Below are 15,753 nucleotides of genomic sequence, written 5' to 3' on the forward strand. Positions count from 1 at the left end.
CCCTTGACAGAACTAGGGCAAAATCTAAAAGGTCATTTCTACCCTGAAGGCTATTTCTGCAGATCACAATAACCAAAGGCATCTTGTATTGCAGCTCTCTCCGCAGTTTACAATGTACAAAAATCAGATTTTCTACAGTAGGAGTAAAAAAAAAAATCAAAATATTGTGATAAAACATTCAGGTTACCTCCCAGAAGCTGTCACTAGAAACTTCTACTCCAACGGAATCATCGTATGAGCCAGACATTTCTATGTATGAAGAACTTATAAGTATTCAGAGCTTAAACACCTTCAGAATCTGTAAAAAGATAAAAAAATTATTTATGAGCATTATTAATGAAAAACAATTATAAAAAGAGAAATTAAGTTAAGTAACAGGTTCAATTCTTTGATATCTAGGGATGCCAGATAAAAACGAGGGCATGTAAATAAGTGCGTTTCGCAACAGAACACTATTCTACCACACAAAGTTCTTGGCTCTTATGGCATTTGTTGTCCAGAAAATGTTCAATCCATCTGCCTATATCAAATTTCACCAAACTCTTGAATTTATTTTATCATAAAATTTCCTATTACAACCAAAAGAAAAGATTGAGCAGTCTGATGCTTACTAAGTAAGTATTCCACTTCAAAGCATTCTGTAAGAGACAATCAACTGACCTTTGCTACTGATACAATAACCTGCATTGCTTCTTATTCCTTTTTCACTGGAAATCTGTATTACATAATGAAACCCACTGGAAATATTTAAGGCCAAAACCACTTGCTGATTTAAAGAAAAATAAATAAATCATCTTTTCAGAAGGAAAAAGTTTTATTTCTGTAAGAATTTTAGATTCAGATCATCTACTTGAAAGCTAAAGGCATCCACAAATGCAAAACAGAGCTTCCTCAGCAACAATGTAAAGTAAAAACAATGTGAGGAGCATTGCAGCTACATAAGTCAAATGCAGGAGACAAGACCAGCCTCCTTCCCAAAAGTCTTAGTACAGTTTATGATGTTCTTCTCCCTAGAAGTTGAAACTCCCACACCTAGTTTTACTGCATTTTATTTGTGACACGTTACCATACTATTTCATCGTTTTCTTTTAGCAATACAAACAAACAGGAAAAAAAAAATTAACTCCAAATGCTGATCTTTATTAGAAGTCAGTCATTACTTTAACAATTCGGGCATTCTCACTTATAAAGACACAGCTTGCATGGAAGAAAAACATGACCTATCCTCATCGAAGAAGATGACTGTTTATAAAGCACCGTGTATAAAAAAAATTAGGATTACCCTAAGCTAACATTTAAGATAGGTATCAAAAACAGTACTGAGGCAAAAATTCAGGCGCTTACATCCATAAATGTGGTTTGCGGGGTGGAGACCAAGAGGTAGGAGAGGAAGGAAACAGCTCCCTCCCACAACACACACATGCAAATCCCTGCCTAATCTCCACAGATACTTCATCAAGTTATCCTGTTTAGATTTCTCCTATCAAGTTTGCCTACAACTACTGCCAGGGCTACATATGGGTAAACAGATTTTGCCCCCCATTCTGGGATTAATACCTTTATCACTAAACTATAAGGTGAAGCTCCCTCTCTCTTTTGCCCTATGAATCTTGCTTCCCTTAATGCAATAGGGCCACTTCAAAAGGAAGAGTAGAAAATGCCTACAAACCTGGCCTACCCTTGCAACCTAGCGGTTATGACATGCCGCTGAGAGAAGTGGAATTGAAAGCCTCCAGGGCCAAGGAGAATTCAACACTAAATTGGCATTTCTTGGATACTCTGAAAATAACTGTGCCATAAGGGTAGGCATACACCATTTGTTTGTAAGAAAAACTAGCTACTGAAACAAAACAGTTGTTTGGACAGTTACAGCACAAACAGAACAAAGAACTGCTCTGGCTGGGAAGACAAGCTGTTTCTCCTGAACAGTTTTTCATCCTATTCATTTCCATAATCCAATTCACAGAAAGCTTAAATAACCTTAAAACGGAACACAGAACTGAAAACTACAGTAGAAACATCAATTGTTAGATTTTTATTTTTAAAAGATAGCCAAAAATACAGGAAGGGTTCTGCAAAATGGCAAAAATTAGAAAGGAAGATGGTATATTGAGACAAGGTATTTTTACATGTTAGTGTAACAATCTTCAACTTGTTATGTTATCAGTAATTACCAAAAAACCCGCTTTTCCACCTGTGCTTTTATTGAACCAAGAGGGAAAAGTGCATTAAAACACTATTCAATTGTCAGTTTCTTAGCAGCACACCTTTACATGGAAAGTGTTCTTTCCAGATAAATGTTGGCCCTTGCAATTCTTACAATACATCAAGGTAAGCAAAGATCACATTTGTAAGCGTTTATATTTTCTGATAGCCTTTCTTAGATAGCCGTAAGCAGCACAAGGAGGAAACAAAAGTGCAATAAACTTGCAACTAGTTGGACAAACTCAAAAGAATAGTTTGACATTAAATAGCTTTTTCTAAGTGTTTGGTTTTAAGTTTTCACAAAAATATAAGGTTATGCAGTGGTATCTTTAACCATAATTTCTGGTATTATTTTATCTGATCAAAGGGAGACCTAGAGTTTAAAGACAGCTTGTTAGATCAATAAACATTGCTAGCTAGGTTCTGTTAACTGTTTGTGTCCTCTTGTCTTTTTCCCATTAAGGCAGCACTAACACTCACATTACTCTGAAACCAAGTAAGCAATTGAAGCAAGTGTGTGACCTAGGCAGGCCATGCAGAACAAGGGAAGGAAAAAGATTCCAAAGGTTCTCAGGAAGGGTTATAATTGTTTTTCTATAGTACACCAAGATCTTTCAAACAAAGTGTTTACTGCCATTTGGAAGAGATCAGGCAGACAACCGTAGAGTTCAGCGTCTTGGAAAAAGAAACCCTTAGGCAAAAGTATAAATCTAAAGGAAAGTTTCAACAAGTCACCCATCCCACCCCCCCAAACCACATAAGAAGTATTTTTTCCCCTCCGATTACAAAAAGACAGTGAAAGTGTCCTGAAATAATAATACTGTGTCTGCTTACCTTTAACAAAATAGCGTAAACTATACCAGTGCTAGAAATTTAATCTGAAAAGCTACATGGAAAAATTGGAAAAGCTAAAACAGAAAAACATTTTCTTAAATGAGGGAACAGGTTGTGGGGACTTTTTTTTAAAAAAAAAAAACTTTTATTCCTCCTCAACTAAGACTACATAATACACAGAGCTATCCTTTTTTTCCATAAAAGCGTGAAAATGATCAGCACTCAGGAAATTCTGATGGATTTAAGGTTTTTATATGCCAAATACTATGCTGTGAGAAAGTATGAGCAAGCGTATTTAGGGAAATATTATGAAGTCATAGCAACAACTGGCACAGAAAAACACTATTTGTACAGCATTACTTAAAAATAAACTGAATACTGAGGTAGGAACATGAAGCACTATGAGTCATGCTACCCTCATGAAATAGAATTATTATAGCAGCCAGTCCTTTAGCACATTTTTTGTTAGGGTTTGGTTCTCCCATCCTTCAAGTGAATTTGCAGAGGTTTCACAATGAAAGTTCATTGCACTTTGATTTGCAGGGTCTTCAATTTCACTATAAAAAGTAAACCTATGAACAACTAAGGCTGTCACTATAAAATCTAGGAAATCTAGATCAAGATGACAAAAGAGATGAGTTCTGCACAGATTCTCCACAAATTATCACCTGAGTCTCACAAAGTTGGGGTTCTTTGGTCAGCTACATTGCAGCAGAACCAATAACTCCATAGGAAAGCACGGTGCACACACCCAGTTCCTATATTCCTACAACAGTTTGGCTTCATCCACTCTGGCCTTTATATTCTCATTCCACGACGCTAGGCTCAACTCTTTAGGAGTACCTACACTGCCTTCTCCTTGTCCCTCAACTACTTGCTGAGCAAGCAGTAGCACAGTGCTCTAGCAGTTTCCACCCATCTTCACCCTGACTGGTAAACCAGCTCACCAAACAGGACAGGTTATTAGCAAGCTCACATTAAGATTTTCTTGAGCAGGTACATCAGTTTAGGTTTCTCCCATCCAGCTGCCAATTTTCATGAAACTGGTAAGAAATGTATATCTTTATCTCTGCTGCTCTTTAACATTTGCTGAAACTGATCAATTGATTCAAAAATGGCGGAAGCAGGAAGTTAGATGTCGTGGTTTAACCTGGCAGCAGCCAAATACCACGCAGCCGCTCACTCACTCCCCCCACCCCCAGCGGGACGGGGAGAGAATCGGAAGGGTAAGAGTGAGAAAAACTCGTGGGTTGAGATAAAGACAGTTTAATAGGGAAAGCAAAAGCCGCGCACGCAAGCAAAGCAAAACAAGGAATTCATTCACCACTTCCCATAGGCAGGCAGGTGTTCAGCCATCGCCAGGAAAGCAGGGCTCCATCACGCGTAACGGTTACTTGGGAAGACACACGCCATCACTCCGAACGCCCCCCCTCCTTCTTCTTCACCCAGCCTTATATGCTGAGCATGATGTCATATGGTATGGAATAGCCCATTGGCCAGCTGGGCCAGCCGCCCTGGCCACACTCCCTCCCAGCCCCCTGCACATCTGGCAGGGCATGGGAAGATGAAAAGTCCTTGACTAGCGTAAACAATACCTAGCAACAACCAAAACATCAGCGTGTCATCAACATTATTCTCACACTACATCCAAAACACAGCACTATACCAGTTAATAGGAAGAAAATCAACTCCATCCCAGCCAAAACCAGGACATTAGAGAAGGCAAAAATGTAAACCTCATTTTCCTCAGAAAGCAGATTAAAGATCTTCACTGAATAGAAACCATCTCTGGATCTTGTTCTGTGCCTTTTCCTCAGTGTGCTCTTGGCCAACACAAATGAAATCTCGTTACTTTCATACGTCTCAGGATATTTTCTTCCCCTGTGTCAAAGAACTTTGGAATTTCCATTAAAACCCAAAATCTCAATATTTTATTAATTATCATGTCCAAAGACCTTAAAACAAGTTTTTACCTGTGTCACCAGACACATAAACCACCAAACGTGAAGCACCACAGAGAAAGCCTTACCAGTTCAGAGCCCTTGTTGCCTTTTGTCATAAGAAGTCCCAGCACACATTAGCTAAGAGAAATTATATAGGCTAAAAATAAACCACGAAGTCCAACTGAAAAAGGAAACTATATACTAAATAGTACATACTGTAATAACTACAGAAATGGTGCAAACAAGCAAGGCTCAAGTTTCTTGACTTAGTGATTATTAAGCAATTCTTGTAAATTAGGATACATTGATCTCAGACACAAGGAAACCGACCAATAAATAAGACTTTAACAGCTTCCTCTTAGGGAACATTCTAGCAATGCTATATGCTAAAGACCTTGAATTTCTTCTCTACTGCTAGTGCCCTACAATGTGAAAAGAATTGCTATAAATACCTTGAAGGCTTAACATATGAGGATTTTAGAAAATATTAACTAATAATAAGCAGACCTTCAGATACTGCACACAAACATGTGAATAGAATATGCTACCTCTGCTCTCAAGAAGTTGGTTTTGATGATTACCTTGGAAACAATTTACAAAAATCCTTGCTTCATTCATGTTGAAATACTAGATTTTTTTTTTACTCCCTTTTTCTTCATGTGTCAAGTGAGAGAGATTAGCACAACACACGACTTGCAAAAATCTGTGCAACAAATGCAGACTTCTAAGATGCTAAAATAATCCAGTGAATTCCAAAGCTTCTCTTAAGCTGTTTTCCAACAGTAAGAGGGGAAAAAAGCATTTAAAGAAACCCTTCAGTCCCAGCCACCAATAACAGATTAATTTGTTTGATGAACTCTTACTGTGAAACAGGTGGGGCTGTTTGTTGAAAGACAAGATTTTAACATTCTGAATCCCCTTGGAAGGTAATGTTTATTTTGATTACCTACTTCGCTATAATTCAAAAAGATAGTATTAAAAAGGAAAAAAATCCAGTTAAGGTCTCAGTGCTGCTTACTGAATCCTACGATGAGAAAGAATAGATTCACAGTCCAATACTCCAACACGAAGAATGCCTGCAGACAAAACACTATTTCAAATACTTGAAACCTGAAGGCAATACCACGCAGCCTTGTCCTGCAGACCTGATCAACATTTCCAAAAATGTACAGTCCAGATGACAAATAGGAGACGTGACTCCTTGTGCCTTACTTCCAGAACTTCACAGTTTCTAGAACAGAAAGAACCGACAGAAGTTCTCAGTGCCAACACGACATAATACTTACCTCTTCCAATTATTCTCGCATGTACGACAGGCTGCTTTAAAGCAAGGCAATCGCTAGTACTATGGCTCTAGGGGACAAACTAGTCCACAACAGAGAAAATCTAAGAATCATAGAATGACAAAATCATTCAGCAGGGTCAGCCCAGGTTGCTCAGGGCTTTATACAGTCAGGTCTTGAAAACCTCCAGGGATGGAGACTGCACAACCTCTCTGTGCAACCTATTTCAGTTTTAAACTGTCCCCAGAATGAGAGATAGAAGTAAATAAATTAATTCATATTTAGAAAACCAAATGGTCTCTTCAGCCATTAGTATTATCCTTGTATTTTGTCTAAAAACTCTACAGAAGCAAGCTCAGACAAAGACAGTCTACCAGCCTCTAGAAGAAAAAAGCACTTGGTCACATTTTACATTACCTTTTAAGCTTATTTTTTGAACAACAGGACTTGTCATTACGGACCTGACTCAGCAAGATTCCAAGTTTCATGACTAGGGAGTGGAATACTTGCATATAAGGACACCACTCAACTTGGATTAGCTGCTCATAAAAAACTTTCAGCTATAGTACTTTTCCTTATTACTCACTGAAGTCTGAGGTCTTGTTACACACAGAATAGCAAGAAAATGGGACTTCATTGTACAGAAAGAAACATGTCCTATGCTTTAAGTGCAAACCATTGTGGTTTGCTACCAAGTGTAGCTACCATGAATATGCTGTATCTCGTATTCCATGGTTAAATAAAGCAATTTAGACATTGCTTCCTTTTCTATTCTGTCCAAAGAACTTGCTCTGTAAGAGTTTCCAGGGTTTCTTGAGGGTTGCAATTTGTTTACTGTTTATATAGAGAGCAAAAAAGTGACATAACTACTTTAGCAATATTGTGAAATCATGTACCAAAACCTGTTAAGAATCACAGCTATCGACACTAAATTAGTAGGACAAGAAAATTAGTAGGACAAGTAACTATAAGAAAAAAGGTTGCTTTGGTTTATGCATTCAAGTGACACCAAGGAATTCTAGCCCCTGAGTGCAGGGAATAAATGCATCAGACCACAATTATTCATTACTACTCAGTGCTGTGAACTCTTCTAGTTGCAATCAGTAGATATGAGTGCATGTTATTAATAAAAGGGCCTTAGACTTTCAAAGGTAGAGTCTCAAATCAATGACTTTGGCCTAATTCTTATTCTTCAATCTATAAAATAGGGAGAATAGCACTCTCTTTCACAGAGATTTAAGCAAATCTCTTAGTCTCTGCCAAGAAAACAATCACAGCAACAAATACCAGAGAAAAGTCCATAAAAGGAAATTGAATCACTACTTCCTGGGGAATTCAATCTGTGTGTTGAAGTTAGCAGAGCCACACACCAAATTACTTTTTGAAAAGAAGTGAACCCTATATCCTGAGCACTGAAGGAAGGAATCTAGGAAATGTATGCCGTTACAAACTGTGTAAATGTATTTCCTATTATGCACACTCCTCTGAGACTGTGAGCAATATTTATTCTTGTATTTTCTAGTTTGAATACCTGAGTATTTTGCCACCTAGACGTTTTTCAGTTATCAAATAACATAAAATGACATTGAATAGTACAGAAGCTACTAGTTCATACTAGTCATTCATAACTGTAAGTAAGAGTAACAAGAGATTCCTTGCACTTCTGTGGCCCGCAGGTGGCGGAAAGAGGAGCGAGAAGTAGCCAGAAGCTGGTAGGAACCCAGAGGGAGGACGTACAAGTCACCAGGGCAAGAGGGATGGCAGTGGGAGCCGGGGCAAGGAGCTGCCTGGCTTCAGCCCAGCAGGTGGACAGCAGAGCAAAGAGGCTTCCACAGGTGTGCGATTGCTCATGTTTGTTAAATGCTATGTGTGTAACATGCAATAGAAAAACACTGACAATAGCATTAATTCACCGCCTAAATATGCAAGCAATGAACACACATTCAAGCCACAGTTCTAGCACGCATCAGAAGATCACTAAAGCAGTTAAAATTCCCTTGATATTTACCACATGTAAAAAACCCATACAACTATAGTAAGAAGAAAGTATCTCAAATTAAACTCTCCAGGCACACCAACACTGTGTCACTGAAATTTTACAGTGTATAAATTTCACAATGCATAATATAAGGAATAAGAACAGCTATTTTAGTCATTACATTTTATTAAGCACAGTTTGAATATTTTAATAAAGAAATGAAACTTAAAATTACTGATTAAGCTTGATCATGTTTGAATAATACACACAGCACAGAAATACATCTCTGAAGTGTGAGGCAATGATCCAAACATTGTCAAACAGACTCTTAGCCTCCGCATTGTTTCATATATGTACAAGTATTATCTCACACTCACACTCCAGAAAAGATAGGCCCAAGTTATGAGCCACTGTTTCTGTCTGGTTTTATATTCAGAGACAATATCTGAACCCTTCAAGCCCCTCAGGGAATTCTCTCATGGAAATGCATGCCTTCACTCTGCCATTGCTGCTCATGCTTGCAGTAATGTAGTTGTCAGAGAAGTAGCTCTCATCTCCTATCCTTCTTCCCCTTAATTTGCTATTAGACATGATTGTTTTTTACAGATTCAAGACCTAGCTGTCCTTTCGAGCTCCTACACGCTGCCAGGATAACCTCCCTCTGCATTCTTCCAACTAACCAGGAGATGCCTTAAATAGCAAAATACTGACTTTGGGGAAAAATTATTTTTTATTCTCTGCCTGACAAGCCACTCTGTGTAGGTGTATTGTTTTAGTTGTGCAGTTTTTTTTGTTTTAACCAGTAAAGTTATTAATCACCTTCAGAGGCTTTGCAGAGGTTTCTGATTTCAAGGTAAATGGACACTGACCACAGGAAATTATTAACACTGCAAGCTACAAGCTTTAAATGACATAGCTATACCAGCTAAGGACACAAAGTGGATACACAGCTGTGTGGGGAGCTTTAAAATATTTGGAAATATAAACAAACCTTAACATACTCAAATTATACCTTTTGCTTAGCTGGAGATATGACGGATAATGAAGTAACCAGAATAAACCATGCGAGGAAAAAAAAAAATCTAGTTCTGCAGATACAAACTGCACCTGGATTTACAACACTCTGCTCAAAGCTGGATAGCATTGTTAAAATTGGTTCTGCTGTACGCCAATCAAATATATGACCTAGGGCATGCCAACATTGAAAGTTTTTACTTTGAACCCATAGTACCAATCTGCATGGAAACTACCTCATCACTAGGTTTTAGTTTTAAAATATTCAAAGCTGATAAGAGATTTCATTGTTTAGCTTGCTTCCGTATTTAATCAAGAAAGTTTGATTTATTTTTTTAAATGACCACCGCTACACAACATGAAGTGGTTTGTTCCCATGAAAGTGTTCTGATACAAATTTTTCTGTGCCTTGAAAGTCAGCAAAGGAAAAATCAATTACAGAAGTTTGAGCAATTATGATTCATACCAAGAAAAATGCAAATGGCTATCTTCAGCTTTAGTCGGGCAAAGTTGTGAAGATTAAGTTCAGAGCTCTTAAAATTATTATTTCAGTGACAAAAAAAAAAAGTGTGCACTATTTTCTATTTTTCATTAAAAACAGTTTTCAACTCCAGCAGTCTACCACTGAGCTTTGCAAATTTAGTTCCACAAGTGGCTAGGTACTGCAGGAGAGATTTCAAACTACTGACTAAACATTATGAGCATTTAATAATAATAAAGACTTAAATTTCCCTAAGCCAAAATTTTACCACGCCAGAATTTCTGAAGTACTGTTTTGGGTTTTTTTTCCCTGCATCTCCTCTTCTCTGTAATGACCAGTTTTGGGGCCAGTCTTGTTCAATATCTTTATCAATGATCTGGATGAGGGGATCGAGTGCTCCCTCAGTAAGTTTGCAGACGACACCAAGTTGGGCGGGAGTGCTGATCTGCTGGAGGGTAGGAAGGCTCTGCAGGGGGACCTGGACAGGCTGGATCGATGGGCTGAGGCCAACTGTATGAGGTTCAACAAGGCCGAATGCCAGGTCCCGCACTTGGGTCACAACAACCCCAGGCAACGCTACAGGCTTGGGGAAGAGTGGCTGGAAAGCTGCCCAGAGGAAAAGGACCTGGGGGTGCTGGTTGACAGCCAGCTGAACGTGAGCCGGCAGTGTGCCCAGGTGGCCAAGAAGGCCAGCGGCATCCTGGCCTGTATCAGAAATAGTGTGGCCAGCAGGAGCAGGGAGGTGATCGCGCCCCTGTACTTGGCACTGGTGAGGTCACACCATGAATATTTTGGGCCCCTCACTACAAGAAGGACATTGAGGTGCTGGAGCATGTCCAGAGAAGGGCAACGAAGCTGGTGAAGGGCCTGGAGCACAAGTCTTATGAGGAGCGGCTGAGGGAACTGGGGTTGTTTAGTCTGGAGAAGAGGAGGCTGAGGGGAGACCTCATCGCGCTCTACAACTCCCTGAAAGGAGGTTGTAACGAGGCAGGTGTTGGTCTCTTCTCCCAAGAAACTAGCGATAGGACAAGAGGAAATAGCCTCACGTTGCGCCAAGGGAGGTTTAGATTGGACATTAGGAGAAATTTCTTTACTGAAAGAGTGGTCAAGCCTTGGAACAGGCTGCTCAGGGAAGTGGTTGAGTCACCATCCCTGGAAATATTTAAAAGACGTGTAGATGAGGCGCTTAGGGACATGCTTTAGTGGGCATGGTGGTGTTGGGTTGACGGTTGGATTCGATGATCTTAGAGGTCTCTCGCAACCTCAATGATTCTATGATTCTATGACCAATGAAGTTTAGGTTATGCAGTATTAAGCATCATACAAGTTACAGAAAAATGGAATGCTAGTCAGAGGCAAGGAGTCATCTTTTGCCTTCCAACCTGGTATTGAAGTCATGCTTGTTGCTAAAGAATAGCTCCATGAATTTAAGCGTCATTAAAAGGAAAGTACGTTACTATTGAAAGGGTTTCAACAAGGACTCACTTTCATATGTATTCTTAACTAAAAATTGTGCATTTTCTTTTACTTTTTGGAAGACAAAGCTCTTAATTTCAAATACAAGATACTGTCTGAATACAAAGTTATACTTACCGTGTCCTTAAGTAGGGAATACATCTCTCAAATTACTTAATACACTGGAAGGTACCTCCTCCTACATCACTTTGTTAGGCCTATGCCGAAGGCCAAAACAGGGCCTTCAACACAGATGAAGACAGAAAAGAGGTGTATTAAGTGGTTCTCTAATACAGGAACATTGTTAAATTTTATTACAAGTTTTAAATGATGGAAAGGTTAAATATAATGAGTTTCATCCATGCTGTTTTATACTCCGCAAAAATTGAGTCTGTAACATTTTTGAACACCATCTTGTATTAAGAAAAGAAATGTAAACAAGGAGCCAATCCCTACTACTTCAGGAAGAGAAAGGGCATGATAATCTGAGGATTATCATTCGAAGATACCCAGCTTTCTCAAATATACTTCTGAATACAGAGATCTCGGGATTGAGGGCTGTCAGAGCAAGAAATATAATTACAAGAGAGGTTAAATAGACTGACTACAAGATCTGGAATTCTCTCAAACACCTCCTCAGATAATTTCCTGTCCATCAAAATCTACTGTAAAATCTAATTCTCACATTTTTAGAGCTCCTTTAAAATGAGTGTCAGAGAGCATTCTAGCTTTTACAGACTTAAAAATCACAATGTAAACTCAAACGTGTACACAGTGTTAGAAAAGTGTGATAAATACAACAAATAATTATGACTGTGTGCATATAGCTGCCAAATTCTGTCAAAAGTATAAGAATATGTAATGCAAAATGAAGGTTCTATGAAATGCATCATATTCCCAGCACTTTCAAAAACTTCAGATATTCATTTAAGATAAACTTTAATGATCGTACCTAATATTTTAATTTTGAAACTGTAATGCTTAAGTGTTTCTTCTCAAACAAAGCAACCCCAGTTTCAACAATTGTTTAAAACTCGATAGTATTAGTATTTACATTCAGAAAAAGAAACCAAAAGGCCACCATAGTTAAGAATTCAAAAACATGTCTACTAAAAAGCTATTGAAATGTACCTTTTTAAAAACACACCCTCAAGTTTGCAAAGGATAGAGATACCATTTTAAAAGTATTTTTCTGTTCTAGAGGTCAGCTTTAATTTTGTGTTAAAAAAACCAAACACTAATGCCAAGCTATGACATGCATCTAAGTTAGCCTGCAAGACAGCCATTAGGGGTTCTGAACAAATTTATCTAGAGCATCTAGCAGCCAAAAAAGCTTAATTTTCTTCTATAATTTCCCTCAATAGCGTATGTGATGCATACACGGCATACAAGGAACTGTGCAATTAATATGTATTAAACAGACATTATAATTTGTTTGATACAGGATCTGATTTAACTCTGACTTAGCACTTGGTTTTTAGGCTAAAGTATTCAACGTAGGCTTCTAAACTCTTGCATTACCATTAAAATTTTTAAAAATTCTTAAGATCAGGAGAAAACTGAACTCACTACAGGAATTAGCTGGAGCCAAAGGCTCAGCTATTTCATTTCATCCCAATGGAGAATAAAAACACCTCATCTGTTTCTACACTATGCTCTAAAAATTTGTATCAAAACTACTCTAAATTGAAGATACTCTAACACAGAGCTGTATCTTGTTCCCTGGATCAGCAACACTTTTTGGCAAATTAATTCTCCCTATTGAAATCATTATTAGCAACATTTCCTTGAGGATTCTTCTGCAGAAGAAAAAGGCAAAATTAGCAACCGATCTGAAGCTGAAATCAAGGTGACCTTGATAAAAGAAAAAAAGTAGTTGCTAAATCACATTAAAAAGCTCCAAACCATAAGCATTATGTCTTTACTTCTAAGTTGTACAATATGTACCTTACCACAAACTCATTGCATATTAATCAGTAACCACTGAAGGGAGACAACTGTTCCCCAAATTCTCTCTCCGAATTTTCAGACTGGTTTCTATATTGACTGTTCTTAAAAACATGAAAGAAGACATTGTAAAATAATGGAATTTTAATTCAAAGTACTGTAGTTACGCTAAAAAAACAATTTTTAAAAAAGCTTCTCACAAGATTGTTTTATAATGAATAAAATTAAGTTTTTATTAAATTGTTTTGCAAACTGATCCTGGCTTTAATCAACTTAATTTCTGAAACAAACTTTGGAGGTGTGCTGTCCTGTTGAGTACTGAGTACTACCTGCAGATTCTCAGGTAACAAGGGAAGATACAGGAAAAAGTACATTTGAATAGTATCCTTCACTGACATTAGGTACAGAATCTAACCATAAAACATTAAAACATCCTTCCGTTTCCGTTGAGATGCACAAAAGAGAAGCAACATAAGAGAACAATTTCACAGTAGACTTTTTGGACACAAAACACTTGTGGTTTAGATTTTTAAACCTTGCAACACTGTTCTTTATTATAGAAGAAATTTCCTATTCTAAAGACATACTACTTGAATTTTAGATCCAGGAAAGTACTGTAAGGTACCTAGAGCCATAAGACCTAGGTATTATGCTATCTAGTATAATATTAAGTGGTCATCCTCTAAATAAAGAATCTTTAAAACTTGTTTCTTTAAGAGCCTCAGGTCTTTCTGATCAAGGAGAAATCCACATTAATATTTTCTTCACTGCAGAAAAAAAAGCACATCAAAACTGGCTTTGAGTAAATTTTCCCAGAAAACCCCCTGAAGAACTCGGGACCATTTGGCAATTAAAATAACTTGAAAGATCAAATAGTATTTTTTTTTTAATCTGAGGTTTCCATTATTTAGGTTTGAGTGATTAAAATGTTAAAGTGCAGCAAAAACTTCAATTTAATTAGAAGTATTCACCTTTTTCTAATGTTCACTTTTGTAGTGACATCACCCACTAATTCATATTAGCGTCAAAGTCTCCTAAAATGAAATAAACCTTAATATTTTGGCATCTTCCCCAAATAAATAAAATTGAGATAAATATGCCTTTAGGTTTGTTTCAAAGAAGCAAGAATGGGGCACAAGACCACATGCCTTCAACTTGCAAATTACACTTGGTAAGCAGTTAGTTAGCAAGAAATCTTTAAAGTGCCCAGATACTTAAAAACAAACAAACAAAAAACCCAACCCCCAAAAAAGCCACAAAAACAACCCTTTAGTTAGTGGAATTAGATGGCTCGTTATAGACGCTCAAAGAAAACTTATTTTAGCAAATTCTTAAAGGAAATACCTAAAGCATACACACTTTATACTTAGTTTAAGTAGAATTTTACAACAGTGCAAAAAGAAGAATAGTGCAGAGGAATAGTACCAATGCATTCTCCAGCTGAGAAAACATGAAACAGCACTTACAGCTGCACTGACAAAGTAGCTGCAGAGAAAAGTGACATATATACAACTGTTCTAAAATGGCATATAATTAAGAAGCAAAATAGAATATTACAAGAAGCACTGCCTCAGACATCAAAACTTTCTGAAGATAAAAGGTGGCATGGTACTTATCTAACCACAAAAGTACCACAAAATATGAACACTGTGTCCTTGAAAATAGAAAACCCCACAGAAGTACATAAATAAAAAGTAATGCAATAACCATTCCAGAAGGAGATGTATGTTTTAGACAGCAGACTGTCTAAGTCCAGAACCATAATTTCAAACATGATCAAATACACCCTCTTACATTGAAACAAACATTGCAAAATATCACATTCACTTGGCCAAAAATATTCATATCAGCTATGACACAGTATAGTAAATTTTTGGTAGGAAAAAAGCAACTATTAAAGTTGTTTGGCAAGTCATTCAATGTACTGTTTGCAAAATAGTTACCTCAAAAGACATGCCTTAATTCACTTGCATAACTGCACGGATAGCTGCAGTACCTGCACAACTTTGCCTGACCTCCATTTCCACAAACAGAATTCTCTCATCAGAGCATACTTCATCATTTCCTGTGGGCTGATGAAAACCTTGTAGCTCAAGCTAAGGTCATTTTTTTCCCCCACATTGCAGCACTCAAACCAACACAGGGTTTTCAGTCACACACATTTCTAATGGTTCTGTATAGCCATAAAGTTGAATATTCAGGTTTACTGTAATCTTTAGGAAAGACCACAGGTAGCCCATATTAAACGAAGGTAATTTTAATCATACAACTGGCTTCAGTGGAGAACAGTGTTTTTAAATACCTCAGTGAAACATGTAGGCACATTTTGCAGATGTGTCACTTAGGAAGCAGCTGTGTTGTTTCAGTGTTTCACAGTCAAAAGCTGTATTTTTCCATCTCAGGAAATATGGGGCTGTAATATTAATTAATGAAATACTGATGTGCATTGAATAGAAGCATGTCTGAACCCTTAAATTAAGGTGAAACAAGCTAGTCTTCCTGAATCTGAAGGTTACATTAAGGAGCTACTGCTCTTTACTTCAGGAGAAGAGTCAGTTCAGAGACCTCATTTGAACCAAATCTAGCCCTGAGACTGTCTCTAACAGATATTTG

The 15,753-nt window shown here is 37.6% G+C and overlaps 1 protein-coding gene across 5 annotated transcripts in view; it reads right to left on the reverse strand.

The window, feature by feature from the left end:
• Positions 1-15,753, reverse strand: part of PACSIN2 (protein kinase C and casein kinase substrate in neurons 2) — a 65,930-nt gene that overhangs the window by 28,244 nt on the left and 21,933 nt on the right. For 4 of the 5 annotated variants that reach the window (XM_075161635.1, XM_075161625.1, XM_075161603.1 and 1 more), the window contains exon 2: positions 188-298. In XM_075161635.1, coding sequence (XP_075017736.1) covers positions 188-247 — 60 coding nt within the window. In that variant the 5' untranslated portion in view covers positions 248-298. Of the gene's footprint in view, positions 1-187; positions 299-15,753 lie in introns of those variants that run through there. The other variant, XM_075161645.1, reaches the window with a different exon arrangement.

Source organism: Calonectris borealis, chromosome 1 (genome assembly GCF_964195595.1).
Source record: "Calonectris borealis chromosome 1, bCalBor7.hap1.2, whole genome shotgun sequence".
Classification (NCBI taxonomy): domain Eukaryota; kingdom Metazoa; phylum Chordata; class Aves; order Procellariiformes; family Procellariidae; genus Calonectris; species Calonectris borealis.